Raw genomic sequence first — 24,961 nt, forward strand, 5'->3', positions numbered from 1 at the left:
TGATGAAATTAAAATAAAAGACAGAGACTGGATTTTTAAAATTCATTTATGGGGTGTGGGCATCACTGGCTAGACCAGCATTTATTGTCTATCCCGAGCTGCCCTTCAGAAGGTGGTGGTGAGCTGTCTTCTTGAGCAGCTGCAGTTCCTGAGGTGTAGGTATATCCACAGTGCTGTTATGTAGGCAGTTCCAAGATTTTGACCCAACAACAGTGAAGCAACAGCAATATATTTCCAAGTCAAGATGGAGAGTGGCTTGGAGGGAAATCTCCAGGCATGGTGTTCCCAGATATCTGCTACTGTTGTCCTTCTAGATTGTAGTGGCTGTGGGCTTGGAAGGTGCTGATGATGTTGAGTTTTTGTGCACTTATCCATGCAAGTGGAGAGTATTCTATTACACTCCCGGCTTGTGCCTTGTTGATGGCGGACAGGCTCTGGGGGGCCAGGAGGTGAGTTACTCGTCACATCATTCCTAGACTTTGGCCTGCTCTGGTAGCCACAGTATTTATTTGGCTAGTCAATGGTAACCCCCAGGATATTGACAGTGGGGGATTCAGTGTTGGTAATGCCATTGAATGTCATGGGGTAGTAATTAGGTCCTCTCTGGTTGGAGATGGTCATTGCCTGGCACTTGTACAGCATGAATGCTACTTGCTACCTGTCATCCCAAGCCTGGATATTGTGCAGATCTTGCGATTGCTTAAATATCTGAGTCGTCACAAATGGTACTCAACATTGTGCAGTCATCAGCAAACATCCCTACTTAAATTGGAAGGATGCTCACTGAAGCAGCTCAAGATGGTTGGGCCTAGGATACTATCTTGAGGAACTCCTGCAGTGATGTCCTGGAACTGAGATGATTGACCTCCAACCACCACAACCATCTTACTTTCTGCCAGGTATGACTCCAACCAGCAGAGGTTTTCCCCCTGATACCCATTAATTCCAGTTTTGCTAGCGCTCCTTGAGGCCACACTCGGTCAAATGCTGCCTTTGTGTCAAGGGCAGTCACTCTCAATTAACTGAAAATTCTAGAATGTCAAGGAAAGGCATACTGAACTCACCTGTATAAGAATAATATATTAAAATTTAACTTTGTGTGGACTATGTATTTGTGGTACCTAGTTTGGTTTAAGTCACCCCATGTTAACTAATTTAATTATACAGATTACACTTAACTCTTGGCCCCTTCCTAGCAGATCAAGTACTAAATCCGCATTTCAAATCATCTTGTATCTCGCTAGATTCCTCGCCTTCTTCCGGACAGAGCTTTCCAATAGACCACCCTTACTCAACATGCCCATTAAGCAGACCACTTCCTCCTTTTTCCTTCTTTTCTCAATTCTGACCACATGCACTGACGTCGTAACTCTACATTACCGTACTCTCTCTATTTAGGTCTTCAACACTGTCACTATTGCTCCAATTCTCAAAACAGAAAATTCCTAATTTGGCCATTTCCTTCAAGAAAAGTCAACCATCCTATTCCATGAAAAGTTGTAGAACACATCAATGCCTCAATTACCTTCCCATCACTTCTATCCTATCTACCAAACTGATAATGCACTGACTACCTCAGTAATATAGAGTGTGGCTCATTCTCCTATAGTCATCAACCTTTCTCAATGCATTTCATTCTGTTACCTATTCTTTGCCTCCAAACTTTCTTCTTGGCGGTCAACCTTTTCTCCTGACTCCAATCATAACAATCGCATTGTTAAGATTTTCCATTTCTTCCAAAGATTTCTCCCTCCCCTATCCATGTGGTCAGATCTAGCGCACATCTGGACTCCATCCTTTTTCATCTTTTACTCGTTTACGTGTTACCACCTGGAAAATCATTTAAAACCATGGAGTCAGCTTCCAATTGGATGCCAAGTTTTTCCTCTATAGCTCCATTACCAATCTGAGATTGTTCATATACTCCAGTGGTTTTCAAACATTAAGACATGGTTGTTCTACATTCAATAAACCAGATCTTTCAACTCAAAACACCTACACTGCTCTTGTACTCATTGCCTCTATTTATAAAGCCTAAGATACTAAATAATTTATTAATCTATGCGTGTGCTAAATATAGAACTTATACAAAATGTCAGAGCCAGTGCCCCCTCCATACAAGTTCCATGTATCCCTCCAAATTGATTTGAAGGTTTTTGTTCCTGCTAACTGTGTAATTGTTTCATAACAATAGATTCCAATCGTCAAAGGGAATTGCTCAATTCAATAATCACAAACAGAACATCTTGATTTTAGAATCATGCCAACTGTATAATTCAGGTCAGAGTTACAGTAATTAGTTATGTCATTTCAAGGATTACAGAAAATGCTTTGTAAAGTTTGCCTTTTTCAGTTTATATGGTGAAGACTACAGATAGTAAGAATGTTTTCCCGTGTAACTCTGCATCTTGGATAAAATCAATATGCAAATGAGTATCTTTTTGTAAGGTAAGATGTCTGGGTAAAATGCTCTTTTGAAAAGTCGGTGCAGACTCAATGGGCCAAATGGCCTCCTTTTGCACTGTAGGGATTCTATGGTTAACAATTCTGTGACTCATGTGAAAATCTCACCAGGGCATTTATTACTGAAAAGAATCATTGCCTGATCAAAAGGATCTTCCTTTTGAAGACCCAAGCCATAAAGTGAATGGAACCATGGTATCCAGAAGTGCTGTGTAGCATCTTGAACTGTCTATCAATGTTCAGCAAAAGAAAGGATAACCACAAAGTTTGTTTCTTTCCCAGTAAGCATTTACCAAAATGATTACTCTCTCCTTAGATCCTATAAATGTTGCTGGTGTTATGAAAGGAGGCCTATGGAAAACATAAACAAAATTCCAAAAAATGAAAACATCTCCATGAACTACAAAAAAAAACTTGGCAAACTTATTCTCAAAACATTCCCACAAGATCTATTTCTGGGTACTGTTAGAAAGCTGCACTGTCTTACAATTTCAGTCTTACCACGTTCTTCATTTAACCACATGGTCTTGAGGTTTTCCCTACAATAATCGCTATACTCCCACAGATTGAGACATTGATCAGGAATGAGCTCAGTTCTGTGCTCAGACAGTGCTCATGCGATGGGACCACACCACATTATTGCAAACCTAAACCTTTTCATATGCCAGCAGGCCAGCATCTGAATCTATGTTTGCATAGCTTATATTGATGATGCCTCACTTTCCCTAACCTATCTAGTTCAAATAGTCTATCTACACTGATGCAGACTAAAGTCTTGACATCATTATGAACATTTCAATTAAATATCATCAAAGCTTAAGATTTTTCGGATTAAAAAATCCAACTTCTAGGCCTATAATGATAACCAAGAGCTTTTAAACAAGGGCTCATCCGAATGGCTTTCCTTTGAACCTTTCCCTGTATCAACAACCAGTTGAGGGGACTAAAACTGAACAGTGAGGAAAAATTAATGGAGGGAAAGAAAGGATTAAAAAATGACTACTCTTTACAGAAAATTCTGTAAAAGGGATAAGCCTTAAATGATTCTGAGGGATTAAGCTGCATATCAGCGGAATTGTGAATCCACCCACTCCTGAGTGATGGGAAGTTGGGCATAGGAAGCAAAAAACATCTGGTAGGTTCTGTGAAAAGAGAGAAACAGCTCTATGGCAGTTCTTAAACTGTACTCTTATTACCAGTGCTGGCTAAATACTGGCATAGCCAAGTTTCGAATTTTATCTGGAAGAAGCTATGTTAATCCAGTGTATTTGTAGGTCTTCCATATATAGAACCAAAAGTGGCAACTGTTGTTGATGGAAGATAAAGAACTAGGGAGTGCTGTTCAGAATGTCTCTTATATACAAGATGTGGAGATGCCGGCGTTGGACTGGGGTAAACACAGTAAGAGTTTTAACAACACCAGGTTAAAGTCCAACAGGTTTATTTGCTACCAAATAAACCTGTTGGACTTTAACCTGGTGTTGTTAAAACTCTTACTGTCTTATATACAACACAGAGGTGGGAAGAAAACCTCATTCCTCAGGTGATTATCGCATCAAGCCAAACATAAAGACAATACCTCAACGTGCTTTCTTCTTATGAAAATAAAGCTTACATAGCATCACAATGATGGTCTGCCATTGCAGCCTGCCCAGCAGCTTCTGCGGCTGTTCCCTTGTGTTACACTTCCATTGCTGCCACAGGGCTGAAGACTGGTGTGCCATAGTTTCCATTTGTTGAGGCCATGTCTCATGAAGAAGGACAAGTGTAAGCTGTTGGATCTGTGTCTGGGAAGGCAGTTGAAGAACTGCAACAGTGCTGTCACGCTCTTTTCACAGCGTCTCTACATTGGTACTCTTCAGATGTCATTACTGTACCTAAGCAGGGCTTTGTCTTTTTACTAGTGCTAATCAATTTCCCCGCCACCCAATATCCTAAAATTCTCTTTGCACAGCACATTTCAAACTCATCTGCTTTCATTAGATTCCTAGCTCACAGCAACTGGAGGATGTATGTGACGGTTCAATATTGTAAGAACATTTCTTTTTCCACTTACTGGCTAATTAATATTACTGTTGAGCAACATCATCTTATCTTACTGATCATCTTTTACAGTTGAAGCAGATTTTCCTGTTATGAAGTACCTGTTTCTGTATTGCAGGAATCAAGAACGAATATTAATAAATTCCCATTAATCCAATAAAAAGTGTCTGTTTCGGATTCTCTGATTAATAAACATTTGCTGTAGTGATCCACTGACAACAAATTAGTCAGGTTCTGCAGAAATGACTTGATCTTCCATCTGTCATTTTATTTGTTTGATTTGTTTGATCAAATCTTAGCGGGTGCTTTTGGACACTGGAAGTATTCTTTCACAAGAGAAGTAATTGTTGTTTCCAAATACTGGACACGTTAAGATGCTCAGAATTGCTGCCTCAGAATCAAGTGCAGACATTTGTTTCATCAATTTTTAAGAGTTGTCCATACAAACACATTGTAACACAGCTGTAATTGTTTGCAACATAAAACTATCATAATGATTGAAGATAGACTTCATCAGCATGCGAACGCCAGCACAAGCACAACTTCATTTATCAAAGACCAAGTCACAGTGAAAACCTACATGCAGCAAGGCTTTGGCATCTTAATGTTTAGGAACTCAGTCCAGTCCCATCTGTTTGACAATCCCACTACACTTACCTACATGGTTCTTAAAACTGACACAACATGTGCACTATAAATTGTGTTAATCCCACATTATTTGCTTGCACTAATGTGCTGCTTTGCTCCCTCTATCTCCCTTGTCTAAGCTTAGTTTCCAAAGATCACGTCAGTAATGCAATTCTCAACAGCAATCATCCAGGCTATATCTTCAACCACACTGAGTTGCTGTCACCCAAAACAAGGCAAAGATTGATAAAGCACAATTCGATATGCCAATGCTCTGTTAGAAACCAGAAGTTGGGACTATTTCTAACTATGCCAATCAGTTAGTCTGCTTCAACTTGGTGGTGGGGGGGGGGGGGGGGAGAGTGTACCCAGTGACAGAGGAAACATCAGTTCTGAGTGTTCTCTCATTGATGGGTTATTCCCCAGCAGAACAACAGCATCAGCAGCGTAGACAGGAATAATGCCGACTGCCACTTTCAGTGACAGCTGACCTTGAATTAGACAGTGGCAAACTGGAGTTTGAGAGTAATGCATGAAGTTACTATAAACATGTTAGACCAGTTTTATGCACAACATACAGATATATGGAACAGCAACCTGGAGCAATGAGGTATAAACTAAGGTTAAAGAGAAGCAGGGTCAGACCTGCTGCAAGTGGGTGGGGCCATAACATTACCTTGCTATTGGGCTTTTGCTTTGATGGTTGGTGTGAAGTCACTGAAAGGTTATTGTAGAGACATGTAACATGTCCAAACTTCGATAAATCAACATTCAAAATATCAAAACATCACTACACTGAAAACAATATCGTGTGTACTGGAGCACTATTTCTTAACCATTTAAAAGGGGACCTGCTGTGGGTTATAACAATAACTGTATTCCTCCAGAGAGATTTTTCCCTGCTCTGCATACTTGCCAAGTTATGAAGTAACCTGCACCCTGTAGCTTCACCTATACCACTCTAAACCCACCTCCAGGAGTTGCTTCTGAACCTCTGAATTAATGAGAGGTAGAGGAATGACCTAGAAAACCCACCACCAAGGCTTGAAGCTTCTCTCAGATTTTTCCTTCCCCTCAAGAGCAATAAACACAATGCTTGCTCAGCATGACAAGGATCAGAAACTCAACAAGTGAAGGATCAGACCATCCCTCGATATACCATCCTCGCTCACTGTTTGCAAAGAGACATCTCAAAACACTTCACAAGATAATGTGCTGCACTTTCACTGTCAAAACTCTTAAAAAGAAACAGCAAGCATAGAAGTAATTGGTACTGTACCGTTATAGGAGAGTCGTGGTTTGCTGAGACACATTATAAAGTGCATCTCCATCTCGTCGGAAGCTACAGATTTTGAACAAATTGGGCACTTGAAACCTGAAAGGAAAAATAACATTTATAAATGTTTAAATTAATGAGAGAGAAAAAAAAGAATTTTACTGCTTCTGCTCCAGGAGATGTTCTCTTAAGTGTAGACAATGATTGAAATTTTGGTACACCATCTCCCAATTTAAGCAAATGCAGCTTTCTTCACTAATAAACCAGTTCAATTTTAGTTTCCTTATCTTCCTTTAAAGAGAAAATTAATTAAATGATCACTCAATGCATTTACCTTTTAAAGGTAATTTTCCTCTACCACTTATTTTAGGAAATTGCTTTAGGAAGGTGCTGATTTAAATAACAGATAATTAGGATAACTGAGACTCTGGAGCTCAAATTAACCAGGGTAGTAAACAATTAACTAAACTGTTTTTAGGAATCTTTTGGGGAGTGGGACAGAGGAAGGAGTGCTGTTCAAAAGCTACTTGACTCAGGAACGGTAATTTTTTATGGGTTAAATTTATGCAAATCTTTTTTAAAAAGTAGTAATCTGACTTGTATTACTGAACCTAAAAGGGTATCCCAAGAGCATATCTATAATTTACATTTCTTCTTACATCTTCAGACTATTTGAAAGCACTCTAACTGCAGATAACCTAAGGATGGCAAAGTAAACTGACAATCCCAGGACGCCCATTCCTCATTTTACAATCACAACATTTACAATCTGCATAATACCCAATGCTTCAAACAACCAGTGCTATAAAATGTTTTCCATTGAATTAATCACCATTTGTTAGTCCTTAATCAAATAGCTAGTTCATCAAAATTATGTGACTCTCAAACTTAGGGCGATGATTTAATGTTTCAGCATTTAGCAATGCAGTTTTGCATTGGTAATTATGCATACAGCAGTACAAATTAGGCTATTTAGGACAAATCCGCATTTATAACAAAGCAATTAGAAATACTTTAATTTAAAATAATTAGATTTAACAGAATTAATATTTCAGATTTATGTTAAAATGATTTACATATAAAAATTATAATTAAACAATAGATTTCCCACATAATTAAAACCACATCTCACGCATTTATTCAATTTAAAATACCATTACAAATAAGACATTAATTCGCAGCTTTTAATAAATATAATTTATATCAATAATCCCAGAAGCATTTGAAATACTGAGTGGGAGCAGAGTGGATAAGATTACCAAAAAATGCAAACTAAAGAAGCATTCTTTCATGCGTACAGATTACTCCTCTAATTTGAAGTCAATATTCAAATTTAAGATTTGAATTCTCCAGTAATTGGAAACAATGCAAATTACATAATAAATGAAAATTCAAAGCTGAAAACATATGAATAATTTAAATTATGCATCTATTAAGAATAGGGACAAGTACACTTGCAGACTGCAATCCTGGACCAGGGGAGCAGTTGATCACTGTCCTACAGCCACTATGATTCTATTATTATGGCTGCTGGCACAGTGCCCAAAGGCCAAGCTGAAACACAGTACTGAGCACTGCCATTCACAATCACTGTAGTAGTACATGTGCACCTTGTGTTGCAGCTGCAGGTGTCCAGCTGGAGCCTGCATTCTGAAACAGGTTTCCTGTTAGCTATCAGCTGTTTTCCATCAGATGCTGCTTGCCTGAAGGGGGTTAGGAGAAAGAAAATCAAGGTGGGATGGGGCATGTGGAGGAGAGAGGAGATGGGGGATGGTGGAAGTAGAGAGTTCGAGGGCAGGGGAGGGAGAGGAACTGAAGGGAAGTTGGAAAGAGCGGGGAGATTGGAGAGCAATGACCCTTCTGAACCCCGCCAGTTGCAGTCTGCCATCCTGAAAATTACACATCCTGAATCATCTCACACTTCCCCTTCCAGGGGTCAGTCTAACTGGCCCACAGTTCTGTTTTCATGCTCCTTTCTTTCTTAAAAAGCAGGTTACTGTAGCTATTTTCCAATCCATGAAGACTGTTCTAGAATCCAGTAAGTTCTGGAAGATTGAAACCAATACTTCCACTATCTCTGTGACAACCCCTTTTGAAATGCTGGGGATTTGGTGGCCCATTAAATTCTCTAGTACACATACTGATTTCTTTAAGTTTTTCCACTTGGCTATGGATTCCCCACTACTTCCACAATGTTTTGTTGTGTCTTCCACAGTGAAGATAACGTCTCTGCCATTTCCTTATTCACCATTATAATTTCTCCTGTCTCTGCGTCGGTGGTGGAGGGTGTGAATGTTGAAGTTGTGAATGGGATGCGTCCCTGAACTGAAAATAGTGTGTGGGGCCCCCATGCACTATTTTCACTCCAGAAAGGTGGGGGTGGGATTGAGTCATGCCCACTGACTCCCAAAGCTTTTGGAGCTCGCCATAATGATGAGTGAGTGCCAAGAGGGCTGGTAGAAAGCCTACCTTGGTTCCCTGGGACTTCAGTCCAGTTGTAGTCTATAAGACTGTATGGCCCTCATTCTACCAGCCATTTCCCATAGCCCCTCCATGCGCACTCACCAATTATGCAATATGTACAGAACAAATGAGCTATATTATCACAATACAAATAGTGAAATGCTCATCAAAAAACACCCAGAAAACTATTTTGAAAAAAAAACTGCTGCTCTTACAACCATATAGAAGTATTAATCAGATACTCCAGAGTTTCAATAACATAAGTTTTACCCCACCTCACTCCTCTTAATCTTGTCCAAATCACCATACAGACATTGGGAAAACAGAACAAAGAATAACTTATTATAAACCTTAAAACTGTGTCAATCCATCAAAGGTAAGACTTCGCTTTAGCCTTTGTAGACAGATTCCTGCTGAGCTATCCATCAATGAGTCTTGAGGGCAGCTAAGCATTCATGAAGATGATATCTGACAACTGTATCAACAGAAACAGATGACCAGATATTGGTTTCTCCAGATGCTCCAGAGTTTCTATCCACACCCTTATCCTCTGCCATCAGGAACTGCCGATGCCAGGGATGGGGGTGGGAATTAGGGTCCCACCCAATATTTCTAAGGGTCTCATGAGTTATCCCAACTCCACAAAAATCTGGGCCTAAATTTCCACTTGTTTTACTGAGTTAAAGTACTTTTATAGGTATTATAACACCCGACAGAACAAAGGAAATATAGCTAGTGTTGTTATAATGCTGAGTTAAAGTTGCCCAGTGCATTTGTTTTACATTTTCAATCCTTTAAATGCTGATCACCTTCACACTGGTATCCAAGCAGGGATAACTAAGTTTTGCCAATTCTCAAGTCAGTCGCTTGATTGGAATTCTCATAAAAGGATTGTGGACAGACTGCAACAACTTTTTATTCTATCTGAATATCAACAAACTTAACAAACTCTGAAGAAATCAGTAATTAGCATAAATACTGTTAGGCTGCACAGGAACTTGATATCTGATAAGGGGTGTGGAAAGAATTAAATGAGAGAATAGAGAATGAACAAAATTACTGTTCATGTGTATTGAAAATTCTGTTGGATTTGAGTGCTGCAGCTAGTGGCTTGAATTCTGAAAAAGGTCCTTTGAGAATCCACATACTTGATCACCCATCATTAAGTAGACATTCCATGCATTCAAACATTTGCTTCAGGTACCTATGTTCTGTAAGGTATTATATAGCTTTAAGATATAGGAAGATCTGATAGTCTTAATAACTGGAATGTCAGTATGACTGCAATTTAAAGTAGGGCTGCAGTTACATGGCGACCAGGTAAATGATAAACAGCAAAGGAAGGCAATGCAGAGAAACGGATTGGCACTCGATTCAATTGACAACCAGGGAATATAGCAAGCTTCATTAGGTTGCTGTTAAGGGCACTGTCAGAGGTGATCCATAATGTAACCTGGCAACAGTATGCACTTTTCAAATATCCTAGCAACAATTCATGCACCTAATTAAACTAGGTCACCACCACAAGTAATCTCTGCTCAGCAGCGCACATTGCCTGCTTTAGTCAGCCTTACTTATTCTTTCATTTGCAATTAGATAATGTCGCGATCCAGACTACAAGCTCAGGCTCATATGAAACTCTGTTCAGCTAGGTGCATAATTCTGCAGCGTAAAGGTGCTACTAGCATTTGGACGCAAGTGACTTGCATGATATTGTAAGTTAAAACCTAGATAGTCAATATTCCAAAATTCTTGCTTTTTGTTCATAAACCCATACCACATAGGCATTGAGGGAGGAGGAAGAGCAAGAGTCCTTTGCAAAATAAAACTAGTTTTACAAAGAGTCCTGGCAAACCATGAAGTTATTACCTTTACCACCTGCTGATTCTCTGCCGTCTGCTTATCTTAAGAAAAATAATGCAGTCAAAAAACAACAGGACCGTAGTCATTTGGAAGCACCCTATAACCTGCTGAAAAGCCTTGTGGTACTAATGGAGATTTTTTATCTTCATAAATATTGCAAAAAGCATGAAACATTCTATTCTGAATACAAATGTTTCTTCCCTCCATCTCGCCAAGAGAGAGCAGATAACCAACCCCATATTGCTGAAACAAAAATGCAGATTAGAAAAATAAGTCTCTAGAAAATAAGGCAGGAAACCAGTACTGTTATCTTTATTACAGTATTATTTGGTATTATAACTTTATGGATTGGATTAAGGGCAGCACAGTGGCAAGCACTGCTGCCTCACAGCACCAGAGACCGGGTTCGATATCCAGCTTGGGTCACTGTCTGTGCGGAGTTTGCACGTTCTCCTTGTGCCTGCGTGGGTTTCCTCCGGGTGCTTTGGTTTCCTCCCACAGTCTGAAAGACGTGCTGGTTAGTTAGATGCATTGGCCATGCTAAAATTCTCTCAGGTGTCGGAGTGTGGTGACTAGGGAATTTTCACAGTAACTTCATTGCAGTGTTAATGTAAGCCTATTTGTGACACTAATAAATGGGAAAAAAATCAATACTTTCAATGCAAATAAAGATTTGTTACACAACTGATAATAGATACAGCTTTGCAGCTTGGGATCATTTATTTTGTCCCTTTCAATATTGAACTCACCTGTGGATTGGGAAACTATTGGGTAATATCCTCAAGTTCTACGACTCCCGAGGAAAAAAAATCTTTTACAAATGAACTCTTTTTGTAAAACTGATCTGAACATTCAAAATCCAGTCCAATTCACATTCAGCTATCTTGGCCTGACACTTCAAATTTTCTCCTTAAACTCCTTCAATACTTTTATCTCCCTCTCCATTTTTTTAAAACCCCTTTAAAACCAACCTCTTGGACAAAGCTTTTGCTTATTCCATTTCATCTCGGCTGCTCTGACTCTATGCCTATTTGTTGTTCTGAATGCCTGTAATATGCCTTGGACATAAACATTTATCTACATTATAGTTATATAAATGTTGTCATTTTTAAAAAAATAAAACACCCTTCAGTTTGTAAATAGTTGCAGCACTGAATTTCAGCAGTTATGTGTCTTCACACTTCATCAGAGGAGGACACTTGATTACAAACATTCAGTTTAGGACCTCCAAGTTGCTGGTCACAAGTCATCTGGGTGCATGCAAGAACATGAAATATCTCTCAACTTTTCCAGTTCTGTCGCCATGATAGATTCTCAGTTCCTCCTCAATTGGAGAGGGTGGGATGATGGAGCCACAAGTTTAGCAACCCAGAGTTACATAGATTGACAAAGCAAAGTAATACTGGTCCTATCAACTTTCAGCTTCCTCCCCATCACCTCCCACAACCAGCTCCAAGATGCCCTGCTCTATCTTGCAGCCTGGATAGTGAGCTGAAATCCCTGCCAATTGGCAACCAGGCCATGAATTTTGTCACGAAAGTTGCATAACAGTCTAATATTAATTAACATAAAAGGGTTAAAATTATTCAAATTAATTCAAGTTACATAGACTCAAGGGGTTGTACCAATCTGAACATTTTTGGGTGTGTCTGTACACATAGACCTTTCTAAGCAATTCGACCCTATTGGAATAACTGCCTGAAGCAATGTGCTTCACTCAAACATAATTTGTTACTTTTATTACATCTCAACTGCCTATCTGAACAATTCACACCAACTATTGAAGGATGCTCTCAAAGGGAACTAAGCAAGAACTGTACTCTGCCAAAACAAAGAAAACTAAACACTGCTGGAAATGAGAGCTGCAATTAATTGATCATTTACTAAAACAAATATACTATGCCAAATAAGAGAGACATTTTGAAGGGTTCAGCAGGAGCTATTAAAATAATAAATCAGTGGAGATTGAACCCAAGAGCAAATCCTGTATTTCAAGTCACTTAACATCATTGCCAATGCAGTTTATATATTCCAGATATGGGTTATTCTGAAATTCAGCAGTAATCTTCACCTGACTGCACCAAGTCACCAAACCAAGTTTCTAAATCAGATTAAAGTCCCAAAAGTTGCTTAACTGTCTAATTAATATTAACAGAAAAAGATTAAAATTATTCAAAGTAATTCAGGCTATATTAATGTAAACCTGTACAGGGTTGCACCCATCTGAATTTTTTTGGATATGGCACAGTGGTTAGCACTGCTGCCTCACAGCGCCAGGGACCTGGGTTCAATTCCTGGCTTGGGTCACTGTCTGTGTGGAGTTTGCACATTCTCCCCGTGTCTGCGTGGGTTTCCTCCGTGCGCTCCGGTTTCCCCCCACATTCTGAAAGACGTGCTGGTTAGGCGCATTGACCCAAACAGGTGCTGGACTGTGGCGACTAGGGGAACTTCACACTAACTTAATTGCAGTGTTATTGTAAGCTTTACTTGAGACTAATAAATAAATTTTACTTTTGGACAGTTCCAAGCAATTCAACCCTTTTGGAATAACTGCTTGAAGCAATGTGCTTCACACAAAATTGATCCGTAATATTGTTTAATGAAATGATGACACACTTTTAAAAAAATGAGCCACCTATTTGGCACCAGAGATTTGTGACTCAATTATTGAAATTTGAGATTTTTTTTTGAAAACCTTTCCACATATATCATCTACATTATGCTTGGCATCACTGCTACTCTACATTCTCTTGTTGGCTGACACATCCCTTTTGTAGTGTGACGCTCCAAATAATGCAAAATACTCCAAGTGCAGTACGATCATGTGCAGTACGATCATGTGCAGCCTCAACAAACAGTATTTGTTCTCTATTCCAGTTGTAGCTTTACATCTCAGCATTTTGTTTCAAGTGCCTCAACACAATGTCTGGACATCATTTGACTTCCTAAGATGTGTTCAAACGTATGAGGATTATGGAGCTCCAATTATTAACAAAATTCATATGGATGCTTCAAAGAGCAATTCTCACAATTTCAAAGTGCCTTTATTTCCATATTCCAATCCAACTGGAGCTCACAATCCCTTCAAAATATTTGTATCTTGCTGCAGAAGCTTGAAGCATATGACAAATGTTTGTTCTGAACTTGTGGATGGCGTTCCTTAGTGGATCAGATTGTTGCCTGGAAATTTGATTTTCTTTTGGGAAAAACGTTCCAGCGGGACTGTTTCCAAGTGCCATTTACTGAATCAATTCCCACCAGTGATTTACTGCAACAATGCTAAAATTTATAATAAATGATCCAATACAGAATAAATTCTGGTTGCTTGTAAACACCTGTTAAGTCAATAACACACAGCAAACAAGCTGCAAGTCATGGGCATAGAACTTTCTTGTCACTTCAATGCTTCGCCTGTGTTACACAAGCAAGATGTCTATGAGGTTTGGATTTTCAATGCCAGGTACCACAATAATGTTAGCAAATAGGAATGGAGCTCTTTATTGGAATGGTTTCTGTTTAGTTACTCTGCACAAGGTAGCTGTAAAAATCATTAATGAAAAAGCAAGTCTGCATTTAGCATACAATATTGCAACAGGGAGCTTCTTATGTTTAAAAAAAACACATTCCCTCTTCTCTGCACCTGGTTCTATAAGTCAATCGTTGCTCCCACACTTCTGGAGTGAAGGCTGCCAGATTAGCTGCATAAACCTCAAATGAACTTGAACTGTATGTGAGAATCTGTGGTTTCAACAACAGATGCACCTGATCCCCTCTGAAGTGTTTTTCAAAATGGTGCGGGTGCAAATACTGATACTCTCCCAGAGACCGACTGTAAATATTCACTGGGATGTCCTGAACAACAGCCACAGCTACCTGATGGGAAACAGTAAGTTGCTGAAGCATTGGCTAGGATTTTGTTGGGGCGGTGATGACCCTGACTACACATCTGAAAATCAGGGGTAGTTCTTGTCTCGGCTGATTCTAGGAGCTCCAACCGGATTCTACGTCACGGGGTGGGGGGTGGGTTCCTGTCCTTTTAAGGGAAGAGGCAGAAGCGGTGGTGTAGTGGTAATATCATTGGACTAGCAATCCAGAGGTCCAGCTCTGGGACATGGTTTCAATTCCCACCACAACAGCTAGTGGAATTTAAATTCAATTAATAAATCTTGGATGTAAAGCTAGTCTCAATAATGACGACCATGAAATCATTATTGATTGTCTTAATGACCCATCTGGTTTGCCAATGTCCTTTATGGAAGGAAATCTGCTGTCCTCACTTGGTCTGGCCCACACGTGACCCCAATCCCACAGCAATGTGGTTGACTCTGAAATGCCCCCCAAATCGGCTTAGCAAGCCTGAAATTCCGGGGCAGGTCCGTTGTACCAAGCCACGACAGAATAAGGAATGAAACCAGGCAGGCCAGCTGGCATCAACCTAGGCACTGGAAACGACAACGACAAACCCAGCCCTATTGATTACTGTCTTCCTTACTAACATCCGGGGACTTATGGCAAAATTGGGAGACCTGTCCCACAGAGTAATTTTCTTCCTGCTGGTTACCACCAACTGTACCCCACCTCAGCTCATGTTAAACACCGCTTGGATGCAGCACTGAGGGTGGCAAGGGCATAGAATGTATTTTAGATGGAAGACTTAAATGTACATCAAGCTCGATAGCACCACTACTCGCCAGACTGGTCGAATCCTGAAGGATATCGCTGCTACACTGGTTCTGCAGCATGTAGTGAAGGATCCAAGAAGTAAAAACCTACTTGACCTCATCCTCATCAATCTACCAGTTGTAGATGCATTGATCCATGACAGTATTGACAGTCCAAAGATGTGCAGGTTAGGTGGCCATGCCAAATTCTCCCTCAGTGAACCCGAACAGGCACCGGAGTGTGGCGACTAGGGGATTTTCCCAGTAACTTCATTGCAGAGTTAATGTAAGGCTACTTGTGACTAATAAATAAACTTTAACTTTATTGGTATGAGTGACCACTGGACCGGTCTTGTGTTGTGACACTATCACTGTGCTAAATAGGATAGATTTCAAACCAATTTAGCATCTCAAAACTGGGCATCCACGAGAAGTTGTGGGCTACCAGCAGCAGCAACCCCAATCTGTAAACTCATGACCTAGCATATTCCCCGCCCCATCATTACCACCAAGCCAACGAATCAACACATTGAAGAGTACAAGAGGGCATGTCAGGGGCAGCATCAGGCATATCTCAAAATGAAGTGGGTCAACCTGGTGAAGGATACAACAAAGGACTATTTTCATGTCAAACAGCGTAAACAGCATGGGTAGACAAGAGTTAGACAATTCCACAGCCAACGGATGAGATCTGCCCTTTACATCAAGGCAGCATTTGATCAAGTTCAGCATAAAAGAAGTCCTTACAAAACTAGAGTCAATGGAAATCAGGGGGAAAACTGTCAACTGCTTGTAGTCATACCTAGCACAAGATAATGACGGTTGTCTTGTTGGAAGTTAATCATCTCAGTCATGGAATACCACTGCAGGAGTCCCTCAAGGTAGAGGGACCAATGAGATATGTGGACAGTGTTGGGGGAAAGGCAAGAAGTGGGTGGTCAGCCAGGGAACTAGATGTTAGTAAGGAGGGCAGGATCGACCAAGATGGCATTGAACAGCCTGCTCCTGGTCCTATGTCCTAACATAATCTTGTAACTAAAATCCCCCATGGTTGGGAATCATTCTGGTAAATCTTCCCTGCACCCGCTCAAGGACATTCACAAATGCATGGTGACCAGAACTGGGCGTAACCTGAGCTTTATAAAGGATTCAGCATAATTTCCCTGCTTTTACATTCAATGCCTCTATTTATAAAGCCCAGGATCCCATCTGTTTTGCTAACCACACTCTGAATATATTCTGCCACCTTCAAAGAGAGGTGTACATATACCCCTCAAGTCCCTCTGTTCTTCTTAAAATTGTGCAAGTCTATATTCCCTCTCCCCATTCCTTTTCTCCTGTTTACTACTCCTCTAAATTTGGGGATACCAAAGATGGCTGAGAACGTACAATAAGTCGTCTCACAACACCAGGTTAAATTCCAACAGGTTTATTTGGTAGCAAAAGCCACTAGCTTTCGGAGCGCTGCCCCTTCATCAGGTGAAAGGGCAGCGCTCCGAAAGCTAGTGGCTTGTGCTACCAAATAAACGTGTTGGACTTTAACCTGGTGTTGTGAGACTTCATACTGTGTTTACCCCAGTCCAACAGCAGCATCTCCACATCATGGCTACCATTGACACCGCAAACTGCCGGCTCCAAGTGGAGTGGATCTCCAAGAAGATCGCGCATATTGACCACTCACCTGATGAAGGAGCAGCGCTCCGAAAGCTAGTGGCTTGTGCTACCAAAAAAACCTGTTGGACTTTAACCTGGTGTTGTGAGACTTCTTACTGTGTTTAACCCAGTCCAACACCAGCATCTCCACATCATGAGGACAGACAAGTCAGCCACTGAGAGGAATTGCTTCAGGATGTTTCTCTAAGAGACAATGGAACCCCTCAATGCTTCCAGCCAAGGCACTTCTAAAAGCATCCAGAGACTGAATACCATCTCTGGCAATGACAAAGGGACAGAATGGCCACCTCATCTCAAAAGATTCTGCCAGTAATGGTAGACAGTCTAGTGGATTCTGTTTCCTCCTTGGAATATTCAAATAAAGGGTTAAAAGTTATCTGAAAGAGCTGCCCCAATGTGTGCGCTCTATGAGGATAAGCAGCTGTAAGTTTTTTCACACTGAAGGTGTGAGATACAGTAACAGGTGCAGAAGCTATATCTTTGCAAAATAGCCATATTTTTTGTAGGTACATCTGGAATCCGTCTCTCTGACTGTGGAAGTCAGCCCCAAGCAGCAAAAGGATTGCAGTTGAAAATTTAACTGGGAAATTTCTCTGTCCAAACAGAACACTAGAATTGAAGAGCCAATTATTTGCCTGCTGAAGTCAACTTTACTAGAACCTCAAAACTTACTATCCACCTATTGAAGTCAAATCTACGGCAATCAAATTGTAACGGCAAGCTTAATCTCCTAATCCTCATGGGTCGAGGACAGTTACATAAACATTTTTATTTATATTAATTACATAAGGATTCAATTCTCACTTCTAATCTGTATGAATGTATGTATGTGCATGTGTTTAACTATTTTTCATCTTACCTTTTTAGTAGTAAATAAATTCACTGTCTTTAACTTAAGAAAGCCTGGTTAAAGTGGTTCATTTTTAAACCTAATTACTGGGTCAAAAAAAGATACGGGAACCTTGTTATATTAAACCTCGTTGCTACCAACAGAGGGGCTTGAATAAAGACAGAGCTAGTCATCCCTCCTCACTCTGCTTTGTAATAATTCGGGGTATCCCAACCAGTGACAAATTGAGGGGTCTCACCTAAATCGACAAAATGAGGGAAACAACCCACACTATCACCCGACTCAAGACGATGGTTCACACCAGATTGTGCATGCGCTGTGAACATATTTTGGAATCAAGACAAAACCTGAAACACTGAAAATACAGATGCTGGGCAACAGAAAACTGTTGGGTGACACAGATTAAAAGATTTTTTTAAAAAGTGTCTTGTGCAGCAGACATCCCAATCATTACGTACAAAAGATATCAACTGGCGAAAAAAAGCTAATTAACTTCCCCCTCCTCCAAAATGGTCCAGTCAACAGTGACAAAGTGTAAGAAGCAACAATTCTTGCTGCTTGTATGTAAAAATAAGGTTGAATGCTCACAATAACTAAATGTTTATCAGAATGCAACAGAATCTCAGTCTTGACAGAAGCGTGTTGATACTGGCTAGGCATGCTATCATGATCAGAATGCTGAAAGGCCCTATTATCACATCAGGTCACTGCCCTGGCCATCACAAACAAATGGCAGCGGCTAGAACGTAGCACAACCAAAGAAAACTATTAAAATTTCACCAACACTTCAAAACAAAGGGAATGTGATGGACTATGCTCCGATACTGCAATGAATGCAACATGTCAAAAAATGTACTGCTTAGTTTTTAAACTTGAAAAGGGGGTGTAGAAAATGTAGAAAAATTCGGACACAGCTAGTGGCCAATGCCATACGACTCTGATGTCAAAATACAATAATTTTGCACCAAAAATTTCTACTTCTGCCATTCACGTACTGTACTCTGGTTATCTTCAATGAGCCACGCATGTCTATATAGTGAAACCAAATGTTTCTGGCTCAATGCCCAGTCTGGTGTGATTCATGCACATTCCTTTAACAAGTTGAGCCAGAAAGAGCTTTATTCAGATTTGGAGAGTAATACAATAATACAAAGAGACATTTTATGAAAATAACATTTTCCAGCTTATTCCATTATACTATCACCTAATACCATGGGACTACAATGCACTTCAAATCATAGAAATTTATTTCTTCAAAAAAATTGAAAAAATTATGTGGTTAATGAATTTAAACATCTTAAGAATCTAACATTTTTTCTGAAAGGAATTAACCTTCATTAACCATCCAGTCGTCTGAGTGACACTGTCAATTTGTTGCAGATTTGGGGGTACAACCCTCATGCTTTCACATAGGATTCTTACAGACAGCAAGAAAGACTTTCATCCAAGCTATTTGGGATGGATTGAATCCAAGGTGGTGGCAATTCAATGACTAATCCCTTACATCACCCTATACCGCACTGGGGTCTCCAATCAACTTGCTGTAAAATCCACAGCTACATTTTGTGATTACGCAGTAAGGATTGTGGGGTTCTCCCCCTGGGGAAACATCCCATTAGTTAAATCCAGAAAGCTTGGGCATCAGTTTGTAAAACTAAGGCTTGGGGACAGTGTTCCCTCTAAGCTGCACAGTCACTCAACAGTTGGTCCATCATGGCTGAAGGTGGTGTACTGGTACTTTTGCCCACAAAGAAATGGTAGACAAGAAATTAACAGACTTATTTACTCTACTGCTTCCCAAATCACTTATGTGCATTGTGCGAGACAGTTTAAAAATAGTGAACTGCTTTATTACTTCTAGTGCATTACCAGGAACAAAACATCAATTTGTTTTATGTAGGCCTTTAAATGTAATAAAATATCCCGTTCTTCACAGTAGCATTATCAAATAAAATCTGACACAAAATCAATTAAGGTTATATTACGGCAGATGACAAATAAATAGACTTTAAGAAATGACTTATGGGAGGAAAGAGAGGCAAAGAGGCAAGTTTGAGAGGAGAATTCCAGAGCTTTGGGAATGGGCAGATGAAGGCATGGACGCCAATGGCAGAGTGATTAAAAATTGAGATACGCAAGAGATCAGATTTGAAGGAGCGCAGATACAGAAGCCGCAAGACTGGAGGACTAAAAACACGCATGAGAATTTTAAAATTGTGTTGCCAGGAGCCAATATAGGTCAGTAAGCATAGGGTGATGGACGAGTGGGACTTGGTGCAGTTTGGGATAAGGATCATCAGGTTTTGGATGAATAGTTTATGGACAGCCAGGAATACGTTGAAATAATCAAGTCTAGAGTTAACAAAAGCACGGATGAAGGTTTCAGCAACAAATGAACTAAGGTAGAGGCAAAATGTTACAAAGTGCAAATGGAGATAGAGCAGAAGCACAGCTCAGGTTCAAATACAATACCAGCATCCTGCTGACTACAACATGGGCACACTGATGCTAATGAAGGAAGTTCCTTTTGCTCTGCAACCTGGACACTGAATACTGGACACGGGCATTCGGCCTCTGATATTCGGGTAAGCGTTCTCCAAGGCGGCCTTCGCGACACACGACGGCGCAGAGTCACTGAGCAGAAACTGATAGCCAAGTTCCGCACACACGAGGACAGCCTCAACCGGGATATTGGGTTCATGGCACACTATTTGTAACCCCCACAGAGTTTCACTGGCTGTCTTGTCTGGAGACAATACACATCTTTTTAGCCTGTCTTGATGCTCTCTCCACTCACATTGTTTTGTTTCTTAAAGACTTGATTAGTTGTAAGTATTCGCATTCCAACCATTATTCATGTAAATTAAGTCTGTGTCTTTATATGCTCTGTTTGTGAACAGAATTCCCACTCACCTGAAGAAGGGGCTTGCAGCTCCGAAAGCTTGTGTGGCTTTTGCTACCAAATAAACCTGTTGGACTTTAACCTGGTGTTGTTAAACTTCTTACACTGAATACTACACAGAGGAGCCTCTGCACTGTATTTTCAACAGCTTTTCATCCCAATTCTCAAGAGCTTCCTCATCAGCTATGTGACAGAGATCTGTCTGTAGCATGGTGCAAGTACTTATGAGGCTGCTGGCAATATGCGAATCATAGAATACCTACAGTACAGAAGGAGGACATTCAGCCCCATCAAACCTGCACTGACAACAATCCCACCCTATCCCCGTAACCCCACATTTTTACCCTGCCGCTGGCACTGTGACACAGCAGTGCTAACCACTGTGCCACCTTGAAGTTCTAAAAGTACACATCCAGGCCTGCATGTCAGACTTATTCCACCAATTACGTAATATAGGTTCTTAAATACAGTTCGTTATAGAAGTGCATCTGCATGCCAGTTCCCTCTCCAAGCTACTCAGTGACATGGTGTAGGTGAAGATCGTCCATCCATCAACAGTACAAAAATTCGCCCTTGACACGATTTTGAACGGAATCAACATTAGTCATTACGACACAGGAGGAGTTGATTCAACCCATCGAGAGTAGTTCTGTGGGCAGTTTTGGGCTATGGCCACCAATCATTCAGGGAAATGGCTGATACTGCTCCAATTCATTTCCCATGCAATTCTTGGAGCCAGCAGAAAACACATCTACTTGCCTCAGCTAGCTTCAAACTGGAGTCCCAAACTTGAAAAGACATCTTGTCAAGCCTGTGCAACATTCAATGCTACTGAATCATATACGTGAAACAAAAAATTACTCATTATGGATTTAGAATTCTGCATTGAAGGATGTTTTCAAACGTTACAGTATCAACCAAGAGTGACAACTCAACAATTTATTCTGAAAAGAATACTCATTAAACAAATCTCCTCGAGTGAAGTGACTGCAGGGAAAATTTTGACAATCTATTGTTGAAGTAACCATTAAAAATCATTTGCAATTTTTCAGGCTCTTATAAAGAGGCTGCACCAATAACTGATTAAAATTCAGAACACTAACATAAATTTGATGGATAAAATGGTCTATTCATATGTGCCAATTAGAAAACTAACAAAAACTGAAGAGGTACAGGCTTCTATTGAGAACAGGAAATAACTGGGTGCTTTGTAATCATTAAATAATTGATTGAATGGACAGTCACTTTGTTGGAGGAGCGCCGTTTAACAAAGCTTCTTTCCCTAAAAGTTTCTGAAATTGTTTTGACTTGTCACACTTGGTCAGCGTTGCATTTTAAAACATTCGTCAGTGCGGAGTTCAAAACCTTTGGAGTAGGTTGTTTTATGACATGCGATACAGGATGAATGCAGTAAAATTACAATGGGACATTGGCAGCTAACCTTAAGCTGCAGGTTTATCCCTCATTTGATCCCTCTTATTGCAGGTTTACAAAAGCGCTCTCTTCATCAGTGGTGACCTTAGAAATTACCAAAAGGTGGTCGAATGCCAAAGTGAACTTTCTAGGGAGATCTGATGGAATGTCTCTTACCCAAGGTTTAAATTTTTGACTCTTTTGTGCCCTCCAGTATTTTAGATCTGACTGTAATTCTGCATTTCAAAGCAAAAAACAGGTTCATCTGGAATTATTTCAGAGACTTTAAGTAGGAATATATAAACCACTGTGTAGTTTTCAAAATAACTTCACAAGATAAAATAAATAAAATAGAAACAGGTCACAAATTTCTTAAAATAACACATACAGCATGAATCAATCAAGTATTCATCCTCTGTTACCATCAAGTAATTTCTAGCCTTTTTTGAGCGGGACAAAATAATTGATTTTATACTGGCAATAAAATATTTTGTGCATTCCAACCATTAAAAATATTCTTTGTGATTAAATAAGTTCATCATCAATTGTACCATAGTCCTTAATTCCAAACCTGGCGATGGCCAGCTAATGCATTTACACGAGGGAACATCATCTTAATCTCAAAAAATCATAACTGCGACTGATGTGGAATAAAATAAGCCTTCATATAAGACAACTGCCAGATTTGCATCAACAAGCTCCTTTGAGGAAGATTAAATGTTTTTAAAAACAGCATTTTAGCTGTAGATTTTAATACAACTTCTTTGGGGAGAAGCAGAAAATAAGAACTCCTGCAGCTGTCTCTCTCAGGTACTATTTTCTGCCTAGATTTCTGTGCAAAGAAGCGTGGGAGGAAAACAAATAATTCAACAACTCTTGGGTCTCTAAGTGATGTGGTTGGTTTATACTGGTAACTGCCAATCCTAGTGGATAAAAGCCGTGACGTACACTGAAAAGCTGACTTGTCAGCTTGAAAAACTGATGCTTTGCATGTTCACTTTTTTCCGTGTTGTGCCATTCTATGACAGAGTGCCAGTAAATTTGAATATAGAACAAAATAAGGGAGAGAGAAATTATCTAAGGAGCTTCATTTCTATTCCTAATCTTTCTCAATGTCAGTTCTACACATTCTCTGACTGAACTATTGCTGTGGTGATTTCATATTTCCCTCAAATTTCCCCTTATATTCCTCCCCCGGTTTGCTTATCTGGATTAGTCTCATGTTTCCATTGAACTGGTGGCATATTAATAAGGGGGGAGGTGAATGGCGAAGTAAAAATAATAACCAGGTGAAGGAAAGGGCGAGGAACACAGAGCACAGCTGTGACCAAGGTAGGCTGAACTTGTAGTAATAGTTATTTTAGAACTAAAAATAGTTTCCTGCAGCAGCACTAAGCTGATATATAAAATACATTAAGTCAACTACTCTCATCAAAAGCGTTTTTCACTTTGTAATAACCAAACACCAGCAAAATCCAGGGGCAACAAAATCTGTTTGACACTATGTCCAATAATAATGTATTGTTCAGCAATTTCTTGTGATTTAGCTCACCGACAAAAACTGCCACTCCATTTTCCTGTAATATTGTCATGGCTCACTAATTATTTATGTCCTCCTGTTTTTAATCCCCAATGCACTCAATGTTAAACTAACAGTCAACGCTTACTTTTTTTTGATGCTACCACGGCCAGTATTTATTGCCCATCATCCAATTTGTGCATTACATGCAAAATTATTCACATGCCATAGAGATACAACTTCTCTCTCTCTATGATGCCCTGCACTGGTAGAAACCTCTGTATGGAGTTCTCAAATAAATCAGTTTTGCAACATCTCTATCAGCCATTCCCACAGATTGTAATGTTTGCTGACCAAGATTGTCTGTAATTTAATGACCACAGACTGAAGAGGAAAGCCCCATCACCAATGGAGTAATTTTATTACATAAAAAGTTAGGCTTTAAATACAGTTATAGTACATTAAAAATGCTCGAGTGATACAATACCTCAGCACAACCGATCACTGGTGCCAACTATGGATGGCCTGTTCAGTATTCTCAGCAGTTTCTGTCTTTATTTCAGTGAGAAATGGTCTTCATCAATTCAGTAGATAGCTTGCATGTTACAGTGGGGCATGAGCACTATATTCAGAATGCTACTATTAATGGTGTTTACAGTACAAAGTGCAGAAATGAGACGTTGCATAATTGATTCTAAGAGTTATCACATGTAACTTATAATGAATATTCCCTGGTAAAACAATGCATCACTTTTCTATTTATTACAAACTCATCAAGGCTCCTTTGACAACACCTTCCAAGCCCGCAGCCTCAACACCTGGAAGGAGGAGAGCAGATGGTGCATGGGAACACCGCCACCTGCAAGTCGCACTCCCAGCTGCTCAACATCCTGGCTTGGAAATATATCGCCGTTCCTTCACAATTGCTGGGTCAAAATCCTGAAGTCCTTCCCTAACAGCGCTGCGGGTGTTCCTACACCTCACTGACTGGAGCGGTTCAGTAAGGCTGCTCACCACCACCTCTTCGGGAGCAATTAGGAATGGACAATACATACTCATCTAGCCAGAGAAGCCCACATCCCATGAATGAATAGAAAAACTATAATACAAAAGGAAAATAGTACAGATGCCAGAAATCTGAAACAAAAATAGTATTTCCATCATTCTGTTTTAATCCCAAATAACCATTTCCCAAATAACTTAAAAT

General features: G+C 40.0%; 1 protein-coding gene across 1 annotated transcript in view; it reads right to left on the minus strand.

Moving 5' to 3' along the window:
- The window catches only part of znrf1 (zinc and ring finger 1), a 234,125-nt gene that overhangs the window by 110,308 nt on the left and 98,856 nt on the right, over window positions 1-24,961 (minus strand). The window contains exon 2 of the mRNA XM_078211042.1: window positions 6,413-6,508. Coding sequence (XP_078067168.1) covers window positions 6,413-6,508 — 96 coding nt within the window. The remainder of the gene's footprint in view (window positions 1-6,412; window positions 6,509-24,961) is intronic.

The sequence above is a fragment of the Mustelus asterias genome, chromosome 4, assembly GCF_964213995.1.
Source record: "Mustelus asterias chromosome 4, sMusAst1.hap1.1, whole genome shotgun sequence".
Classification (NCBI taxonomy): domain Eukaryota; kingdom Metazoa; phylum Chordata; class Chondrichthyes; order Carcharhiniformes; family Triakidae; genus Mustelus; species Mustelus asterias.